Source organism: Hesperophylax consimilis, chromosome 1, assembly GCF_061612785.1.
Source record: "Hesperophylax consimilis isolate HC1 chromosome 1, BYU_Hcon_1.0, whole genome shotgun sequence".
Taxonomy (NCBI): Eukaryota; Metazoa; Arthropoda; class Insecta; order Trichoptera; family Limnephilidae; genus Hesperophylax; species Hesperophylax consimilis.
In genome coordinates, this window is record NC_142836.1 from 9,945,010 (window position 1) to 9,967,755 (window position 22,746).

At 37.0% G+C, this 22,746-nt stretch overlaps 2 protein-coding genes across 2 annotated transcripts; both read right to left on the reverse strand.

The window, feature by feature from the left end:
* Window positions 1-3,988: 3,988 nt before the first annotated feature.
* Window positions 3,989-22,693, reverse strand: Ipk2 (Inositol phosphate kinase 2). The gene is made up of 5 exons (XM_089645653.1): window positions 22,275-22,693; window positions 6,173-6,387; window positions 5,653-6,090; window positions 5,381-5,570; window positions 3,989-5,185 (listed from the first exon to the last, which is right to left on the reverse strand). Exons 1-5 carry the CDS (start codon window positions 22,322-22,324, stop codon window positions 4,708-4,710), a joined length of 1,371 nt encoding a protein of 456 aa, XP_089501779.1. The 5' UTR covers window positions 22,325-22,693; the 3' UTR covers window positions 3,989-4,707.
* LOC149426252 (hydroxyacyl-coenzyme A dehydrogenase, mitochondrial-like) lies at window positions 17,900-22,174 on the reverse strand. Its single transcript, XM_089645661.1, has 5 exons — window positions 21,823-22,174; window positions 20,397-20,672; window positions 20,168-20,253; window positions 19,385-19,599; window positions 17,900-18,431 (listed from the first exon to the last, which is right to left on the reverse strand). Exons 1-5 carry the CDS (start codon window positions 21,937-21,939, stop codon window positions 18,193-18,195), a joined length of 933 nt encoding a protein of 310 aa, XP_089501787.1. The 5' UTR covers window positions 21,940-22,174; the 3' UTR covers window positions 17,900-18,192.
* Window positions 22,694-22,746: the final 53 nt, after the last annotated feature.

The window sequence follows — 22,746 nt, forward strand, 5'->3', positions numbered from 1 at the left end:
TAGTAATGATTATTAATGTAAACAATAAATAAAAAGAAGTGGAAGTCTACCTTCATTTTCCTGTTTAAAAATGCGTTTTTTCTCTCTTCTGTAAAATCTCAATTTTGTTACGCGCCCAGCAACAATATATTATGCTTTGTCTTTTATTTTTTTTGCATGAATCGTTTTATTGATTTAGGTATGATTTTTTATTGCAAAATAAATAAATAGAAGTTATGATAAAATAGTGTTTTGGATAAAATAATGCTGAGGAGTGCTGAATTGTTTTCGACTACAATAATAACTTAACAGATTTTAAATCTTCTCAATTTTGTATTTCCAAGTTTTTTGGGTTCCATATTATATTTTTCTTTTGAATAATTATCCTGTATTTCAAATTCAATAATATTTCACAAGTCACTTTGTAAAGCGTGATTAACAAGTTTTTCAATGCTTACATTTTTTTAGAGTTAAATCAATTGATAGATATTACGCACTTTGGCTATGAAATATAAATTAAAAGTTACTGCTGGCCAAATGTTAAAATATTGTGCAAAGTTTACAAACAATACACTATTTTAATAGTGTGGAAAGTTTACAAACAATACACTATTTAAATAGTGTGGAAAGTTTACAAACAATATACTACTTAAAAGAATAGTATATAGTTTACAAACAGTATACTACTTAAAAGAATATTAAGCCAATTGTTATTTTTTAGATATCACTTTTGGGAATGGAAATTATAAATGTCTGATAGTAACATTTGAATTAACGTAATGATATTTTGTTTTTAATCTTAGGAAATTATTTTGCTTTTAGCAATAACTTGAAATGTGTATGGTTGTTTTGGTTATTATTAAAGTAATTATGTATTACAAAAAAATGTACAGCAATGGTTGTACATTGTACATATATAAAACTATGATTCAATTATTATATCAATGGAATTGTTAACTTGTCCTCAATTTTCGTGATAAAATCCGTACATAATAATATAATTTTGATAGATGAAGAATTCAGAACATAGAATAATATTATGGTCATCTTTGAACCACACATTTGTAGATGTCTGTTTTGCTATTAAATGTGACTAATCAATTAAATAAGTGACATTGTATAAAACTATGAGCGTTTCTCGCTCCCACATTTTGCCACAACATGAATCAGACTAACCAGAACACTTGGTTGATTGCACTGAACCTTTATCAGCTAGAATCAATGAGTGATGGTGATTGTTAAATAGAGGTATGCTAAGCAGGTGTTAATGCAGGATAGAGACTCGCCACACCACGCTAGCTTTCATAAAAATAAGATTTTTTTGTGATTGAAATAAAATCATTTTAATATAATATTATAGCATATGGTTCAGATTTAACAATTAGGTGTTTGTTTTACTGCATGTAGTTTTCTTATTTGTTGTAAAGCATGCCTTGTTAGAAATCTATCGGCTTGTTATTCATTTTGTGTTTTTATAATAAATTAAGTGAAGTGTGAGTGCTGTTTTAATTTAAGTGACATTTAAATTATACTCTGGTTTTATTGTCCATCTATTACTCTGGAAGTTCTTTGAATGCCTCTTTGTCACTCATCTGACTCAGGGCTTAGGGTCCCAAAGGCCTAAAGGGCCTGTGATCCTAAACCATCTAGGTCAGTGATACTCAACCTTTTTCTTCTGCGGGCCACATTCATATGTTTGTAAAGCTACGCGGGCCGCAACACTATACTGGTCAGTGTTGCCAACGGTGTGAGCTTGATTCCCCCTTTTACTATTCGAAATCCATGGGGGGGGGGGGGTTGTTAGAGAATTTCTGTAAAACATAATAATTCCCCAAAAACATCATATGTAATTCCCAACAACAATTTTTCGAAATCCATGGGGGGGGGGGGTAGCTACGGAATTCCATTTTCGAAAATTTCCGGCCGCGAAAAATATTATATCATATTATATTCTTCGTTGGTAGTAACACTGGTAACCATTTAACTTTAGAACTGTCAAAATTTTATGTGTTGCCACGGGCAAAATTATTTGCGCGCATATTTGTCTGTCAATTTTTTGTTTTTTTAGAGATAGATCTAGCGTGTGCAGTTATGGTGTGTAGTAGCAACACTCTTATAGAATATTATATTATATAGATAGTATATTATACTTATACTATCCTCTTCGAGTTTCAACGTCTGTACGTCAAAGTCGCAATTAATCTCAAATTAACGTGATATAGAATGCCAGATTTTGTAAATCATGTTCCTGATATTAAATGTATGGAGGGCCGCACAAAATAGCTCGGCGGGCCGCATGCGGCCCGCGGGCCGCAGGTTGAGTATCGTTGATCTAGGTTGTACATACTTGTATTCATTAAAGGGACATGCAGAGGTTAAGGAACTAATTTCAACTATTTGACTTTAATTTGGATTAAGTACTCTGTATTACCTGTGTAGCAGGTAATATGCCCCAATAGTAAAATGAATATTACTAGACAAGTAATGCCTATAATTAGGCTCTTCAATGGGTGAATTTAGTTCCAATGTCATATCTGGTTATTAGTTTTGGAATAGGAATAATCACTCCACTGATTTAATTTTTGTTGAAATAAATAACATCTTGTTGTACAACCCAAAGAAATCTGTACATTTTCCCTTTTCGTTTGACTTTTGATAATTTATTTCATCAAATTAATGAATATTCTAGTTTCTCGCAAATACAATTTCATGTATTCATTTTTAATAGTATACATAATATTGAATTACAACCATAATATAAAAGCGCCCAGCAGTCAAGATTTTCTGGAGTAGATAAATTGAATTACCACTGAGAAGATAATTTTGTATAAGACTATATTCATTTGGAATTGAAATCTATTATTCATTATCATCAAATCCTAAATTTTAATCCTGAAATCTAATTTCTATGTCATTGGACATAAAATTGAAATAAACCTATTAGAAGTAAAGGATATAATGTATATTGGAATGAATCAAAAAATTGAACAGCGTCTGAATTTAATGTTTAACGAAATATTGGTGAAGAGTGTAATGGATTTGATTAACGAATGTATAATCATATTGTATTGATTTTACTTATTAAATTTATGTTAATAATGAGCATTACTATAGTTTAAACTTAATAGTTAAAATAATTAAAAAATATATCTTTCTTCTAACAAATAGTTTTTTCTATTTCAAACCCAAATATGTATTATACATTTATTTGTACATATATATACTAATTTCCCCCATAGACATCAAAATTGATAAGAATGGCCCATCAGGGAAAGGGGAACAAACCAAGTCACATGGAGCGGGGAGGCAGCATGACCGTCTTCCTTTCTTACAGGCAACTCACATTGTAATACATATCACTATAGTCCGTGAAAATAAGATCTGCTTATGAATTACTAGTCCTTTTTACAATGGTGCGCAAAAACTCGACTCTGGTATTTCATAGGCCTTATACATTATTTTTTTCTGGGCTTATAAAAAGAATTATCTAAAAAATACTCGATTATTTCAATGGCCAAGATGTATTCTACTCGCAATATTTAATTAAAGCATCTGAAACACCAAAAACACATGATTTTGCATTACTACGTATGGCATCGCCTTAACTGCAAATCCCAAATCAGGTAAACAAAAGTTTGGGCTTGTTTTCAAAATTGAATATTTTGTTATTAGTTAGACACTTTAACACAAATGTGCTATAATTTACCAACCTCACTCATTTTTTCCATTGCTACGCTAAGTTGGTTCGGTTAAAAATGAACATTCAGATCCTGCGCAGAAAAGTCCCACAATGGACTCCGCTGCAAACCGTTGCCTTGCTTTAGCGAACTTAACTTTTCTGCGTAAGGTCTGATTATTTGAATGTGTGCTCCTCAGCGGTCAACATAATATGAACTATGTTGTAGTTTATTCAAAGCATTCTCGAACACTCGGTGCCAAAACTATGGTCACTAAAAATGGTGGTTTGCCTCCAACTTGTCTCGTATACCCAGATTTTATGTTAGGGCAAGTCTATCAATCTGGATGTCTATGAATCTCCCGGTGACCGGGTATCTTATCAAAATGACAGTTCAACACACCTACGAAAAGTGATATAAAGTCATGAAAAGTGATTAAACAAAAACTAGGTTAAATATGTTACATAGGTAACTATTTAACCTAGTTTTTGTTTCATTACTTTTAAAGACTATCACTTTTTAAAGGTGTGTTTAATTGTCATTTTGATGAAATATCATGGAACCGAATCTCCCACATAGCTCACCACATAAAACTATCACCCGAAATCACAGTAATAAAACAACAATTTACACATTTTGATTATAATATCTTTGAATGGTGTGTAATATAATAGGCATTATGGAGATATAAAAATATAATGTTATTAGTCATTTAGATATCACATACATTCTTTAAACAAATGGGGATATAGCTATTACTGTAAGAACAGATGTATAAAAATAAGTACATATTTTAGATTTACTTGGGAAAGTAGATGCTTAATACACTTGGCACATTTCTATCCTGAAGTAGATTCTCATATTGTCACAATATATTATTATGTTAAATTATCCTAAGCAAGTATGTATTGCATATGAAGTGACAGAAAAAGACATCAATCATCTGGTATAATATCATTATTTTTATCTAAATCCACAAACATATAGTCTACGGTGAACGGAATGTATTGATATGTTGTCAAATATCGCATCAGGTCTCACCGTTATGTCGTCACCTTGGAGCGTTGAGAAAATTCTCCAATATATTAATAATATTATCAATTCCTTCAATATAGTTAGTGTCTGCAGTCTGATCCGTATTGGGGTAAGCGTGGGCAAAGTCAATGATTTTGACAGCGCACCATTGCTCGTCCTTTTTAACATCTCCGTTCAACTCTGCCAAAGAAGATGCATAGTCTTGCTTGACTCTTGACAAGTAATCCCCGTAATTAATGCTGTATGAATTACTTCTCCTCATGCTGTTGAATGTTCTTTCCCACGTAGTTTGCTTGTTGTCCACAATACCACTCTTGGGCGTGTCGTAAGCAGTTAGCGACTTAGACACAGAAGGGAAGGAAGTTAATATTGGTCCCGTGGGGGAAATCTGACCACTGAAGCTGCTAGTCACGTCACCCGAATAACTTTCAGGCGAGATAAAGGACACTTTTCTCAGGTTTAAACTTTTGGGTCTGGGTGGTCGTATGTTTGAGCTGGAAAAAAGCAAATAATTTTATTTTAAATTTTCTAAACCTTTCCTGCAAAGTATTTACTGACTTTTTGGGGATTGTAATCGCACGAAGAAAGCCAGTTTAAATTGCAACTAGCGGCCAAAGAATTTTATTGAGAAATTTGTTTTTCTTCAATACCAGAATTGGTTACTTTATCTGATAGTTGAAATGACCAACCTCGTTTCAAGATTTAGATATTTCTTGAGCACCCTGAAGTCGTAGATCATCAGAAGAGAGGTGGAGTATAGTTTAACAACTCTCTGACTCTTGGCCCACTTTTGTATTTTCCACAGAAAGGTTAGCAGCTGCATCAGTAGTTCTCTATTAATGTTTCCATTCACATCACTATTGAGAAATATTTTCAGGGCTGCAAAATAACTTCTATTAGATTTAAAACCGACACAATGCTACCTTAAAAAAGCTTTCATATTGTATCTATTCAAACTCACCTTCGACTGCTGTTTCTCCATTAAGTTTTTTCCCGTATTCTTTGTTGTATTTATGTAATCTTCCAGTTGCAAGTTTGTGTACCTGAAACCCTGGTATGCAAAAACCAACATCATTTTTGCATTGCGTATATTTCTTCTGCTCTCTTTCAATTTTGTCCTGCGTCGCTGCGGGGTCCCAAGTCTGCCTCCCAATCTTTATATCAATAACACACGGTTCTGCAATTCCTTCTAGTAAATTTTCTAAAATGATAAATTCCACCTTTCTTTGGTTGACATTGATTATTCTCGTGCCGAAGAAATTTGATGTGTATTCCTTCAATTCTATCAGCGCCGGTTCTAATGTCGTTTGCAATTGATTGTAAAAGTTCACTTCTCGCAATCCAACATCTGGCTTTGAAACCGGTTTTAAAATTGTACCATTTTTGCATTTCAGCAGTCCTGCAATGAATAAACAATTTTAAGTATAGAAATCACTTTTTTGTATGATTGATGTCAAAGAAACTGTCCGTAACACACCAACCTATAGAATCTTCTCCATCGATGAACTGATGACCGGCGACTTGGTGTTCAAGTTGTTGGAACTCTTCGTTAATGGTGAAATAGTCGGTGCTGACGGAGGCTGAAAGGTGCCTGCTGATGGCCTCATGGCGGGAGTGTGTGGTGAAGGAAGTGTGGGAAATGGACCTCTGCTTGCGAAAAGCTGCCTTCCCTTTGCTCATCGGCGCATTATTAATCCTGCAACAAAAAATATGCAATAAATTATAATATGAATAAAGTATGTAGTGTAAGTTTCTTTTCTTGAGCTACTCAGGCTGGGTTTTTTTATATAACAGCTTTTCATGACTATTCAATCATTGAAATCTTATCTTATTATTTGTATAATATCATGATCAATCATTATTTTCACAAAAGATCAATGGGGATTTAAGAATAATTTTATACTTATTACTAAGAATTATGGACTTTTATAATAATAATAACATGGCATTTATATAGCGCAGTTTAGTGTCATTTCACTTCAAGTGCGCTTAACTACTCGTATAACAAACATTAAAAAAAATGGTAATTCAGTATTAGTGGTTCTTAAAATTATTCCTACAGTGTGCCTTACCCAATAAAGATCTAATATTATAACACTAAATACACTGTTTATACAAAGTGATGACAAAACTTAGAATAACAATAACAGCAGGACAGGACAAAACACGAATATTAAAACTAAAACATAATATAAAACAGGAGGCAGTTTGTGCTCAGAAATGAGAATTTTCTGAGCAGACACTTTAAAAAGGTACAATAAGGAGACAACCGAAACCAAACAATTACCGGAAATTTTAGAATATGGCTTACTATAAAATATTGAAAAGAAGTTAAAATTTATAAATGGTAAGATTTTTTAAATAATTTTGTTTTTAAAGCCCGTTTAAATTCAGCCAAATTCTGGAGATTAGTAAGAGCTGAGGGAAGTCTATTCCAGATGAGAGGGTCTGTTACACTAAAAGAACGATCATAGTAAACAGCTCAATTTGACCTAGAAAGTTCGATTAGACGATTACTAACATCTAGATCTGCTGACCTTAGAGTAAGCTGTCTATTGCTTAAGTTTTGTCGGATACATAGTTCCGATATATAGGCTGGCGCCATTCTTTGCAATGGTCATTATTATGTCATTTATGTCTGTGTTACATGCATTGTCCTATTTGCACTTAATCCCTCAGACTTTTTGCGAATAAACAGCACCCATAGAGTCAATTCATTCGCTTTTGGGAACGGTTCATATCATCTCATAGAAATCATTGTATCTCCTTTATTGTCATGGTGAAAAATGTGAACTAAACGGTGTTAGAAAGAGAAAACACTCCGCTTTATATTAGAAGCTAACCGCTGAAGAATTAAAATGTGTACCTCTATGAAACCAAAGTTTCCTACGGCAATTTGAGAAAAAAATTATGAAGTTTTTTGAATTTATTATTAATTATATTTATATGAAACAACAAAAAAGTGAGTTGGCAATAATGTTTATTTTATAGCATTTGTCTAGTAAAATTTTTTTTTTTTTTTCGTTATCAGTAATTTAAGATCCTGCATGACAACGCCAGGCCCCACACTGCACGAGTTTCGCAGGAGCTGCTGACAATGTTTGGATGGGATATTGTCACCCACCCCCCTCCCTATTCACTTGACTTGGCGCCTTAGGACTATCACCTATTCACTAAACTAAAGGAGTGTTTGGGTAGGAAACATTTTTCCAACGATCAGGAGGTCAAGGAAGCTGTGAAGAAGTGGCTGAAAGAGCTGGCGGCGGAGGTCTATGACACTGGCATACAAAAGGTAGTACCCCAGCTACAGAAATGTCTCAATCTCAACGGCGATTATGTTTAAATATTATTTGTGATCGTGTGAATTTCCTGCGCCATACAAATCATCCAAATATTATTTATTATTACTATTAAATGTTGTAACCTTGCTTTCTGAATGACCCTCGTGTATCAATTATCGTAGAGAAACTTCCAAAGTTTTATGAAACTAAATATTTAAATTTAAACACAAATATAAGAAATTAGTCCATTGCCTTTGTGTAGCAATTAAAATTACAAATCAAATAAATTTAATCTTGGAAGAAATAACCAAACTTTTTTTTTTCACAGTAATACATGTATGGCCCATTAGTATTTTATGTTCTTGAAACGACCCAGATTCAGTGTCATTTTTTTTCCTTTTTCTGAATGGATAAAACCAAGTTTTATGAAAGTTGCAAAAGCAGTTTAAATTATTGTAAAAATAAGCAAATTATGGTTCTGCAGCTGAGAGCCCGTTGTAATTTTTCATTCTGATAAATGCATTATTTTTATGAGAAAGACCGAGGTTACACGGAAGATGTCAGTAGTAAGCCCATAGGCTCTTATGCCAGAAATTAATAATAATAATAGAAAATACACTTAATATCTTTATTTGTACTCACATGTTTTCAATATATTTTTTTTATTTCATACCTTTATGGAATAAATTTGAGAGTAACCAAAATAACAAAGTGGGTGCAAAGAACACACAATATGCAATTGCAATTGTTTAGTGACTGAATTGTAGAAATCTCTGCTAATGATAGTGCTCAAACAATATAATCTTAAGTAGCTGGAACTTATTTGCTATCTTACTTATCCATGGTTTATTTAGCATTACCACAATAGATAATACTGATAAAATATTACCAATCATATTAAAACAGAGCTGAACTAATAATGAAAGCGCGCCCGGCCAACGTATTTTTGTACAATTGCAATTACAGTAAAAAAGAGTGACACATACACCTTATACGAAGGGGTACCCAAAAGAAACCGAACTTGTGCTGCGGGGGGCTCAGTTTTACACGTTCCTACCGGCAGAACCCGGTACTACAAAAACCCTTGGGGCTTTTACATAAAAAAGTTTTAATTACATTAGTGTATTAAAACAGTTTTATTACTATTAACTACTAGAATGGGATATGGAATTCAATTTATCCATAATATTAGCACTATAGCAAACAATAGAATATAAGGTATGAACAAAATGAATCAACGTAATAACTCTTAGGTTACAACAAACAAAAATAAGAGAAAAAGTATATTTTTATTTTTAGAATAACTTAATGAGTAAAACCTCAAATTATAATATTTAATTATTGATGACAAATTAGAGATTCTTAAATTTTTGTTTAACTATTTTAATGTTGATTTTTTCTATAAAAAATCAACATTAAAAGTAAGTTACAGATTTTAGTATATTAGAAATTTCTGGTTTAAATTTTAACATGGAATAAGTGAAAAAATCAACATTAAAAGTAAGTTACAGATTTTAGTATATTAGAAATTTCTGGTTTAAATTTTAACATGGAATAAGTGAAAAAATCAACATTAAAAGTAAGTTACAGATTTTAGTATATTAGAAATTTCTGGTTTAAATTTTAACATGGAATAAGTGAAAAAATCAACATTAAAAGTAAGTTACAGATTTTTAGTATATTAGAAATTTCTGGTTTAAATTTTAACATGGAATAAGTGAAAATATCAACAGAACTGAATTTATGTATATACAGGGTGGCCGGAGGTAGAGTGCACTAACTTCGGGCGGTGGTTCTACGTAATGGTAGAATTAAAAATGATAAATAACTTTTTTCGAAATAAAAAAATATATATAAAGTATGCATATCCTTAAGCTTTATTTTACATTCACCCCAAAGACGGTAATTTAAATTATGATTGGGTATGTAAAAAATTACTTCCCAACTGAATGAGGATTCGCATTGAAATTTCTACCTAGTTCGCCCCTGCAATCTGTAATTATATCAACTTGCAATAATTATAAATATAAACATAAAATGTAAAATTATGTTATTATTTCATATTTAACATGTTGACTGTCAAGGCAATTTTCAGAATTCCGGTCTAAAAAGCCAATTTAAATATTCTTTTAATACTTGATTTTGAATAAATTTTTTATAATTATATTTTCTGTTCATTTATTAATTAATTTTCTGATATGTAAGCCAGCATTGATTTTTTGTTCTCTTCCCAGAAGCCATCTATCCATATTAGCACTGATATTCTAGGAATTTTATCGTACTTTAGCGAATATGGCAAGTAAACACACTACGAAGTTATCTCGTAGTCGGCAACCTAGCAAAGAACGCAATCTACGAGTTGAGTTATCTCATAGTTGGCAGTCAACGTGTTAACTTAGTTAATTTTAAAAATTGAAATGATAGCTTATTTATTTATTGACAAAACTAAGCTGTGCAGCACGTAAGAAAGTCAAATGTCATTAATTTACCCTTGATAATAATAATTATTGCTGATAGCTGATTATTATTGACAGAATACAATTGAGCATTTAATTTTTTTACAAAACTCAATCTGTATATATATTAAAATAACTGAAGTCCCCGGCGCCGCCCACACTTTATGCAGAGTTTTTCAAAGTAGACAGTGACGTTTCTCTTGTTTTGAAGGTCAAGTGTGCAAAATTTCATCAATCTCGTAGTAAAACTGTGGATTTCAAAAATTTATGTGGAAAAATCAAATCCACACCGCCCGCCAGACATTGTTCTTTATATTAATAGATAAAGAAGAGTTTCCTGGTGTAGGTTTATTTTTAAACAAATCTACAGTTTTATTCCGAGACTGATGAAATTTTACACATTTTACTTCCAAAATAGGTTTTTGTTTTTGTTTTTTTTTTTTTTTTTCTCACTGTCTGCATAACCGAATATGAATATAACCATAGCGAAAAGGCTCCCATTAGCTCAGTTGGTAGAGCATTGCCCCGGCAATCCGTAGGTCCTAAACTCGACTGTATCTTTCTATGATTTTTCTGTTTTTTTTTCATTAAAAAATCGCTAGCATTGTCTTCAATAATTAAATATTACATTTTGATGTTTTACTCATGAAGTTATTGCAAAAAATAGATATATTAGTATGTATTTATTTGTTTCAAGTATTCTGAAAATTCCTATATCCAGAATTGTAATACAATTGTAAAAACTACATTCTACCTCATTTAACAATGTCAGTGTTAAAATGGTCCACTATTTTCACATTCTCATTAATAATAATATACCGCATCAATATTAATAAAAAGAACCTGTTTTCTTTGGCTTTCCAATGAAATATTCCTTAAAAAAATATTTTTTCTACTCCGTGATGAGATAAACATGCAGTGTTACAAGTTAAGAAATAAGTCGTAATTTCTCAGACAAGAACTAAGTACACAGTAATGTTAAAAATAGAAATACCATATTGTTTTTATGACAAAATTGTTTATTGTTTTTACAACTGGCAATACCATAATAGTTAAACGATTCGAAAGAAACATTCGAATATGTTTAAAGACATTAGATATTCTAGTATCTTCTGTCTTTTTCATTTTCATACAAAACGTGTGAGAAGGAAATTTTTTATAAACGGCTCTTAGGGCGATCGTCCGATTACGTGCATACGATCTCTGCCTGGGACTAGTAGACATCTAAATTGGAAAACTCAAGTCAGTATTGCTTCACAATATTATTACAATAACTAAAAATATTAAAAAGTGTTTCCGGAAAATTTGCTCATTTTGAATTAAATAATAATATTTCGATGATTTGTGCAGCGCCGTTTTTGTGCAAAATCACCTAAAGGGCACTGTACAAACATATAGTATATGTCTAAATGATCCTTCCTATGGAAGTTCCTATTACTAACTATAGACAGATAGCGTAGGGAGTGTGGCGAACCCATCGCTCAGGGAGTGGAAACACGACCTGCAATAGCCATCCCAAGCTAAGGTGTGAGATACCGTGCTCAGGGCTGAATGACACTGGGGAACAGTGTCACGAACGGTTCCTCCGAGACACAAGGTCGCATCTCGGAGTATACAGACCTTACCCCAGCATTCGGGGCTCTGCTGGGGTGGACCTTTTATTTCCCTAGATACTCGTGGGACCAAATATGGACTGTAAAAACAAAAACCAAAACAACACTGACGAGGGACCTTTAAGGAACCTAGGGGGAGTGGAAGGAGGAGTTGAGGCCGCCTCGGTGGACTCATCCCTCTTGGGGCCTTTGAGGAACCAAGAGGAAGTGGAGAGGAGAGATGGGACCACCCTGGTGGACTCTTCCCTTGAGGGGCCCTCTGGGAACCATAAAGAAGGACCTCCGACGGACGCAACACGGCGGGATCCCCCAGGGGATCCAGACGTGGAAATGCAGGGACCATCAGGGGACCTGGAAAATAACTTCTTTAAGAACCCCCGACTCCAACTGGGGCCCTCGGGGAACCAGCGGAGAGGGGGGGACTTAAAGAAGAGACTCACTCCAACAACCACCGCTGAGGAAGACAAGGTAAAGTCCCTGTCAGACGATGTGAAAAAAATTCACATCAGTAAGAAACTCAGTGGGGCTGCGAGGAGAAAACTCAAAAGAGAGAAGCAGGGGCGGCAGGAAGGAAACCGGGAACAACCAGGGACTGTAAAAGTCCGCTGGGGACAACCAGGGACCTCGAAGGCCGGAACCAGGCAAGGCAAACCAGGGACAGACCGGAAGCTAACGGGGACCGCAGAAGGTAACCGGGAGCAACCTGGAACGCCCGGGGAAAAGAAGGCTGGGAAGAGGAGAAGAACCTCACCAGAACCTAAACCCTTGGGGCTTTCACCGGGAAATTCCAGGAAAAAGCCCCGAGGAATTCTCACCTCTGCTACCTATGCGGAAGCCGCTGGAAATAAAATTCGAGTGGCTGTTGTACATAGGAACAGAGAGGAAGAATTTACAAAAGAGCAGGAGGCCCTCGTGAGTGAGGCGGCCGCGGATCTGATTTTGAGCATCCCAAAGGGGCAGTTCAAACCCAGATTCGACGAATGCTTCACTCAGAGGGGCGTCCTGAAAATGACCTGCTCCGACAAGGAGTCAGAGACATGGCTGAGGGAGATGGTGCCGACCATACGGAAATGGCAGGGCTGCGACCTGGAGGTGGTGGGGTTGCAGGAACTGCCAAAGTACGTAAAGGTTATGGCAGTAATCCCCGAAAATGGAGCAGTAAGCACCGAGAGGTTGCTACAACTGCTGGAGAACCAGACTCCCCGGCTACACACAAAAAAATGGATCGTCCACGACTCGATCAGGGATAAGAACATGTATCGCCTGATCATGAGTGTGGACGAGGAAAGTGTGAAGGTGCTGAGGGAGATGGGGATGACGGCGCATGTCGGGATAAGGAAGGCCACTTTTACGGTGCGCTCTCCTAACACCGAGGAGCGTAAATAGGAGGAATGACTTAAGGATTAGGCAGTAATGGCTAAAAACTTACAGTTCATTCAAATAAACTTGCACCGCAGTCCGGCAGCGACTGCAGTGCTTAGCAGTAGAGTCACTCGGGACAGTGTGGACGTCGCGCTGATCCAAGAACCCTGGACTTATAGGGGGAAGGTCAGAGGACTAAACATGAACCAAGGTCTAATCTATTATAACGAGTCGGGGGACAGACCCAGGGCCTGTATTCTCATCAGAGGGATACCTGGCACACTGCTACCCGAACACTGCAGTAGGGACTTAGTGGCTGTGAAGCTACAGGTCACGCTGGACCAAAGAAGCAGGGAAGTAGTTGTGGCATCAGCATACATGCCCTATGACTCTGTGGAACCACCACCCTCAAGGGAAATAACGAGACTCGTCCAGGACTGCAGGGAGAAGGGTAGGGAACTGATACTCGGAGCAGATGCTAACTCGCACCACACTGTGTGGGGGAGTACGGACATCAACAAACGAGGACAGGACCTCCTGGAATACCTGATGACAGTGAACCTTGAGATTCTTAATAGAGGTAGGGAACCCACCTTCGTTATAAGTAACAGACAGGAGGTGATAGACCTCACCCTAGGAACATTAAGAGTCTCAGGATGGAGAGTATCGGACGAACCATCCCGGTCGGACCACCGACACATAGAATTTAAACTAGAGGGAGAAACAAGCAAAACGGGGACCGATACATATAGGAACCCAAAAGCAACTGACTGGACTAGATACTCGGAGGAACTAAATATAGGAATGACAAGATTCCCAGCTAAATACGGCTGCCCCGAAGAAATTGAGGACGCAGTAGAAGTACTGAGGGACTCAATGATAAGGGCATACGAAAATAGCTGCCCTCTGAAGACAAGTACCAGGGACAAAACACCGTGGTGGAGCAGAAGACTGCAGGAGCTACGGAAAATAGTAAGGCAAGCTTTCAACAAGGCCAAAAAGTCAGGAAACTGGGATGCCCACAAGCAATACCAGAAAGAGTACAAGGTGGCAATCCAGAAAGCCAAAACATGCTCCTGGGAGAAATACTGTGGGGAGGTGGAAACCATCCCACAGACTGCAAGAATCCAAAAAATTCTTGCAAAAGACCCAGGGGCAGCAAAAGGCCCATTCAAAAAAGCTGATGGAGGATATACCAACAGTTGGGAGGAGGAGTTGAAGGTACTGCTGGGGAAACATTTTCCCGGCTACAAAAAGTTAGAAGCAGATGATACCGGTCCACCACCAGCCCGAGTTACACGGGAAGGTAAGGACTGGGACACTGCGGCTAAAATAGTTACTCCCTCCAGAGTTAAATGGGCAATCAGAGGGTTTGACCCTTTTAAAAGCGCAGGAGAGGATGGAATCTTTCCGGCACTTCTACAGAGGGGCCTAGATACAATCCTACTTCCGGTGACGTAGATCCTGAGGGCATGCTGTGCCCTCGGATACATCCCCATACCATGGCGGAAGACAAGGGTAGTGTTCATACCCAAACCGGGGAGAGCTGACTACGACCAACCAGGTGCATTCCGCCCAATTAGCCTCACCTCATTTCTTCTGAAGACAATGGAGAGGCTAATGGACAGGCACATAAGGGACGGGGCACTGAAAGAGAAGCCCCTCCACGAGTTACAGTTTGCTTACCAAGCAGGTAAGTCAGTCGACGCGGCACTGCACAGGTTGGTGTACAAACTGGAGCAGGCACAAGCGACTGGGGAACTGGCGGTAGGGCTATTCCTGGATATAGAGGGAGCATTTAACTGCACCACTATTAAATCCATTGATGAAGCGGCAGAAAGACATGGACTCGACAAAACCACCAGAAGGTGGCTGAGGAACATGCTCTCAGGCCGGATACTTACGGTGACAAGGGGTGAGGTAATCATCAAAGTGCTGGTGACACGAGGGTGTCCACAGGAAGGGGTCTTATCACCCTTGCTGTGGAGCCTGGTGGTGGACAACCTCATCCGGAAACTCAACAACAGGGGCCTATATACGCAAGGGTATGCGGATGACATTGCAACCATAATAAGGTGTTGGGATGCAGACACAACCCGAGGCCTTATACAGTCAACACTGGCAACAGTGGAAGAATGGTGTGAAGAAACAGGACTGTCAGTCAACCCAGACAAGACAGAACTAGTAATCTTTACGCGTAAAAGGAAACTAGAAGGATGGAGCAATCCAACCTTCTATGGAAAGGAATTAGAACCCTCTGACACGGTTAAGTACCTCGGAGTCATCATAGATGCCAAACTGAGCTGGAAAAACCAGGTGGAAACTGTAGGCAGAAAGGCCTGTGCTCTGATGTGGGCAACTAGGCGAATCTGCGGCAGAACGTGGGGTCTCAAACCTAAAATGATGCAATGGCTTTACACAGCCGTTGTAAAACCAAGGATCATGCACGCAGCCCTGGTCTGGTGGAGGAGAACAACACTGAAAACAGTGATGGTCACACTCAATCACATACAGGGACTTGCATGCAGAAGCATCACAGGAGCCATGAGAACCACTCCAATACTAGCCATGGGAGTGCTGCTGAACCTACCCCCACTAAACATAGAAATAGAGGGGGCGGCGATGGCGGCAGCCTACAGGTTACATTGCAATGGCCAATGGAGAGGAGAGTTGCCCAGAAACAGTCACACGGAGATAGGAATAAGACTGAGGGCAATTAGTCCGACGGCTGGGATGAAGCAGGACGGCAAACAAGCCGAATACTTCTTCGGACAGCTGTTTAAAGTGACGTACCCCACAAGGGAGGAATGGGACACGGTCCCAGGTCCAAACTCCAAACAGGAACTAATCTGGTTCACAGACGGGTCCAAGATGGAGGAAGGAACAGGGGCCGGGGTCTGTCTACAGGGATCTAAGAGGGAACTCAGTATACCTCTAGGAATGCACTGCACTGTGTTTCAAGCTGAGATGAAAGCCATCTTAGTCTGCGCACAGGAGAATATGAGTATCGGGTACAGAAATAAGAACATAAACATATGTTCTGATAGCCAGGCGGCCTTAATGGCACTGGAAAGTAACCGATGCGACTCCAGACTGGTGATGGAATGCAGGACTATCCTAATAGAACTGGCGACCATCAATAAAGTAACCCTGCTCTGGGTACCAGGACATAAAGGTATTGAGGGCAACGAGCGGGCTGACGAACTAGCAAGGAAAGGGGCGAAAGCACCACTTGTGGGATCTGAGCCGGCCGTAGGAGTAGCAGCTTGCCACACCAAACTACATATCAAGAGGTGGGTCAAATCCCAACACTGGAAGGAATGGAAGAAGGCACCCGGAATGAGGCAATCTAAAGTACTCATAAACGGACCGGACCCTAACCGAACCAGGCAACTACTCGATATGGACAGAAACTCACTGAGGGAACTGGTAGGACTATTAACGGGACACTGCCATCTCAGGAGACACATGCAACTGTTGGGAGTGGAAAACACCAACATCTGTAGGAAATGTGAAGAGGAGGAAGAGACTCCAATTCACCTATGGTGCCAATGCCCCGCTCTGCTGGGAATAAGGCTCAGATACCTGGGAAGACACAGTGTGGAACCAGAAGACATCGCCACATATCCAATGACAGCCCTGGTGAACTTCATAAAAGGGACCGGGTTACTGGCAAGGGAATGAGGTAAAATGGGAGATAGTACAATGGGCCTATGGCCTAAGTGCTCGCGGGGAACGTAAGTAAACCGCCTCCGACTAAAAAAAAAAAAAAAAAGAAAAAAAAAAACTATAGACAGTCAAACTATTATCAACTCGTTTTATTATCAACAGTTTTCGTGCACGGCACGTGAGATGGCAGTGTTGATTATTGTGCGAGATTAATATTTAAACATGCTGTGATAATTTCCACATCCATCTAGATATGAGGGCCTCCGTGGTCGAGGGGTATGGCTCTTGACTAGCAAACCAAAGATCGCGGGTTCAAATCCCGGCGTGCGCAAGTAAATTTTATTCTATGAATTTGTGTTATTTCACAATTCATTCATTAAATAATATATAGTGTACTTGCGGCGCTTTGCAGAGTGGAAAATACTCTCAGTATCTCCCTGGTGTAAGACCACCATTCAGAATTAAAATGTTGCTTGAAATGGCTTTAGCCGTGTTTGGTGAATAGTTCTGAATAGTCAGGTACTCGCCATAGTCTCACTGGCTCAAGACATTTGGGAACAGTTGGGTCTCTTGTGCGGTATTTACATAAAAAAAATAAAAAAACAACAACAATGAACAGGCGTGTAAGAATTTAATTAATAAGACGGTAAATAAATCAAGCGAGTAATATGGATACATAATACGTAAAGAAAAATTATTGTCACATTGTGAAGCAGAAGGGTAAATAGAATAAAAAAAATATTTTGAAATAATGATTAAATTTATTAAAAGTTTATAAAAGTTTATAAAACTTAATAAAACAAAATGCACATTTTTTTATTCTTATCATAAACAGATTTTAAAAATTCTCCGTTAACATATTTTAATCTTACCTGCAGTTTAATATTGTACAGTACGCAATATCATCTCAAATTAACATGTTTATATGAAAGTATCTACAAATATATTATAATACTATCTAAAGTTTAAAAATTTCAGGACAATAAAAACTTGATGTACAATTTCAAAATAAGCCAGAGCAAATGATATTTTTACCAAGTTTTAAAAATATGTTCTAGCCGCTATGGGAGTGACATCAACAGCTACAACTAAAAAAAAATTGAACAGATCAGTGGGGACTTTATTTCTTGTGCTTGTAAAATCCTTCTCCGGATTTCATTCCGAACTTTCCTTCAGCCACGAGCTTGTTCAGGGACTCAATGGGTTTGAATAGCGGGTTGTCGGGGTACTTTTTGTGCCACCCGTCCAGGATGAACTTGGTGGTGTCCAGTCCAACATAGTCGGCCAGTTCAAGGGGGCCCATGGGATACCCTGCGCCCAGTTTCATGGCAATGTCAATATCCTTTGCAGAAGCATCACCTGAAATTAAAAAGGAAATATAGTTTTGTGATATATACATATATTGTGTGACAAATGGTGTTCAATGACAGAATTTCCTCCACAGACCCTAAAAACATGGAAATTAAAGGCAGTTTAATCCCAGCAGAAAAGGGAGAAAACCAAATGCATCATTTTTTAATACACACATAATTTAATTCAAGATTTTGTATTAGTACAGTGAACTCTCTTAAGAAGTTTTCAATGGGACCAGACAAAAAAAACTTCATTAAGTTGGATCCAAATTTGGCTATTTTTTTAATGAAGATTTTTTCTAGAATTGTGGACAAAGTATTACGTATTTTTAAATTAGATAGGTAGAATGAATGAGAAATATTTTATCTTTTCCAGCTACAACAACATCAATACTTTTGTATTTTTTCAATCATAGCTAACACAAAAATCTCGAGCTGCTACTGTATAACTCGCCTAATTTTCTTCGACAGAGTTGTACATTTTATGACCGTTGAAAAGGGTTCATTTCAGGTACCTCTATTGTGACACTAGTTTCAGATTATGGTGGTTTTACTGCTGAACTTATAAAACTTCATTGGATGCAGACAATAATAACAAAGTGATAAATTTTATTCATTTTCAGATATATTCCGCCACTAGTTTTCATTTGTGATGGATTCACCGCTGAACTTTTAAACTTTCTAGGCAGGAAGCAGTTTTAGCTAAAAAATCGATTTTCTTTTCATTCTTTTTGTATGAAATTTCAAGGAACCAAAAAACAAAACTTCTTTAGTGCAAAAACTTCTTAAGGAAGAACTTCTTAAGCGGGTAAGTCCTCCGTCACAACATAAGCAACATTTTCCGCTTACGGCGGTGGTAGTAATGAAGTGCGAAACTGGAATTTAAATTCAAGTGCATTATGTAACTCAACTGCATTTATCATCTTGTAAAAATGTTTTTAAAATAAAATGTATGATGACCTCTCTCGTATAGGCGCACAGCCTCCCCCATGTAGGGCACGAGGAGGCGGTTGACCACGAAGCCGGGGGTGTCCTTGCAGGTGATGCAGGTCTTGCCCACGGCCTTGCCCCACGCCATGATGGCCTGGTACACCTCCTCTGAGGTGTCGTCGGAGCGGATCACCTCCAGGAGCTTCATCACCGGTACCGGGTTGAAGAAGTGCAAGCCACCAAATCTACAAATATTTCATATATCATAGGTTAAAGTGGTATGAATGACAGCAAATACGAGCAGCAATCTGCAGACACCTGTTGTAGGGTACTTATGAGAGCTATGTAGCTAGGCTACTGACTATTTTTTCAAGACATGTTAAGCTCAGTTGCTCACATCAGAGACAATTTGTTGATTCTTCGGTAGTGTCATTTTGGATTGAATTAGTGATATTTTGAAATTGATTTGTTATTAAGATTACATTTATATTATATAGTATCTGTACACAGCCTGGTAGTCGTCAAGATAACACTGACTGGACTGTGTGATGATTTAAACCCCAGCTCTAACAATCCTCTGCATAGAATATTATAAACCTGCTTAGTTGGCTTTGTTTGAAGTCTGTAAAATGCAAATCAGTTTGCTATTGATTATCCAATGTGGATTTAGGAAGAAAATAATAAGAAACATTTGACACATAATAGTAATGCCAAGCATGTATAGCGAATTTCCAAGAGGAATGCAGGTTTTAAATTAGTCAAACAATTTAAATATTTTTAATGTTAATATCCATCATTAAAATAATATTTTACCTATCCTTCCTCTTGACAGCGGTTGCGATTTCTCCAATTGATAGGGACGACGTATTAGATGCAAATATGGTATGGGCTGGAGCAATCTACAACAAAACATATAATCATTTCTCATTTAGTTAAAATGTTTTATTTGTTAGCAGATCTTTACTCAGTGTCAACTGTAACAATGCCAACTTGTCATAATCCATAATAAATAGTTCATTAAAACTAATTAAAATATACTTACAGCATCAATAGCCGCAAAAAGCTTGTGCTTAATTTCAATATTTTCTATTATCGCCTCCACAACAAGATCTGTTGACTTCACAGCTTCATTCACATCTGTGGAACCCTTCAACCGGGACAGAGCATCAGCCACGAACTTCTCCCCTGCGGCCGGGTCATCCTTATACGCCTTCTTTGAAACTCGGGTCAGATTGTTTTGAATGGACGCTTGAGCCTTCTTCAGTACATCGTTGTTGACATCAACGAGAGTTACATTGTTACCGGCTTGGGCTGCAATCTAAAATTAAAAACAGATCACTAGAATTTTATAAATCTGGTAAAAGTACATAACAATCTGGAATTCAAAGGTTCCCAAACTTTTTTGCCCCGTAGACAGACCACTTGCCAATTTTTTTTTCCGTAAACCCCGAATTTCGAATATATCAATATTCCGTAGGATATTGAATTTTCATAAACCTATTAACATCAAATGTGTTTTTCATTTTAGTTTTCGTAAGAAGTTTGGCTACCTCACAAAACACCATTTATGAGATATGAAGATGGAAAGCTATTAAAAAAACTTAGTCCGTTTTCCTCCATCATATAATCCGGGCCTCTTCAAGATCCGCATTAATAAATCCTTTCTTACAGCCCCTAAGTTAACCCGCCTCACAACGCTACCCAACACCTGGGTGGCGATATAGTTCCGCTGTCTTTAAACTGTGCAGACAGGGGCGTTCTTATAAGGTGTTACATAAATCAAACATTCCATAAAGCAAGATAATAAACAGGTATTTCTTTCTAAAGCTAGAACTGCAGTTACCCCTTTTCCTTAATTCCCGCTAAGTTCTTCGTTGGTGCTTATTCCGATCAGTTCTGCTTGTCATAACATATATTATGATATCCGATTCTTCAATGTTCCATTTTTATAGTCAAAACATTCTCAAACCTAGTTTTGAAGTCTGTATGAAGTACATTTAATGCCAAAATATCATCATTATGGAAGTTTGTCAATGAAAAGTTAGGGAACTGTGAAAAGTCACGCCTTATGACCTGCAATATTTTGCCTTAATATATCAATTCCTTTATTTATACACCTCAATAAATAATAAGAAATATCAAATGAGTAATTTTTGAGTCCATTATGTATTGCGTAGGTACACAAAATTTGTGTTAGATCTATTATGTCATTTATGGAACGCCTGAATGTTGATGAGGTCTTAATGTAAATGGGAGTACACTCGCGTGTAGGTACCCCTATTTAAATCTTGTGTACCCCAAATTTTTTTTCTCATTGGCATGTACCCCCAGCAAGATGAAATCGACCCCTGGGGGTTAATATAGACTACTTTTGGAACCTCTGAATTCTAGATGAAAAATAAACTAAGTAAAGCGAATGAAATTTTGATTATGTATTTATTGAAAATATATAAGTTTAAATAACTTACCTGTGCAATTCCAGATCCCATCAAACCGCCTCCAATTACAGTCACATTTTTAATAATATTTTGGGCAACTCCTGATGTGGCGAATCCTCTCTTGATCAAAGAAAACGATTGTGACATTTTAATGGATGTTTTGGATTAAATAACAGTATCGACACTGGTGGTTAGTGCCAAACTTTTACTTGCGTTTTACTTTTGTTATAGAATTGCGGACGAACCAAAACGGATATCGAATGTGAACCAGCTAAACGATTAAAATTAAAATGACAGCGGATGCGGACTTTGGACCTATTTGTGAGGTTCAAAGTGTGAAAATACTGATGACATGTGATAATAGTTTATCAAACTGTCAAAGTCTAGATAAATATTAAAATTAGCGATGATATCAGCAGGTGCTAGCATTGCAAGGGTAACAATAATAATATTTAAAGTTTTTGAAGAAAAAAAATTCTAACCTAACTTTCTTCGTTGATTTCATGTCTTTCAAACTTTGGCAGTATTCCATGGCATTAAAAACAGAACATTATTTTGTGAGCTGTTATACTTTAACAATCGTAAATCATAACCAGATTTTTAGTAAATTTTAAACTAAGAAATGTGTTTATCTCCGTTATTGGTAAACAAAAGGAAGAATCCTTAAAATGACCAAACAAAAAAACTGGGGAACACACTTGGGAAGAATCTACAAATCGTAAATAAACCACTACAAAAATTAAAAATTTACTTGTATGCAAAATAAATAAAATTAGAAATGGTAACTATTTTCGGGTAGGAAAAACAACAATTTTCCAGTACACCTTATCATTTATCCACTGTATAAATTCTGAAATAGATTTTCATACAGCTTCGAACTTTTTAAGAAATATTGTATTATTATTTAATGCTAACAGAGAAAATAGTACATTAGATCGTAAATGTGCAGAGACG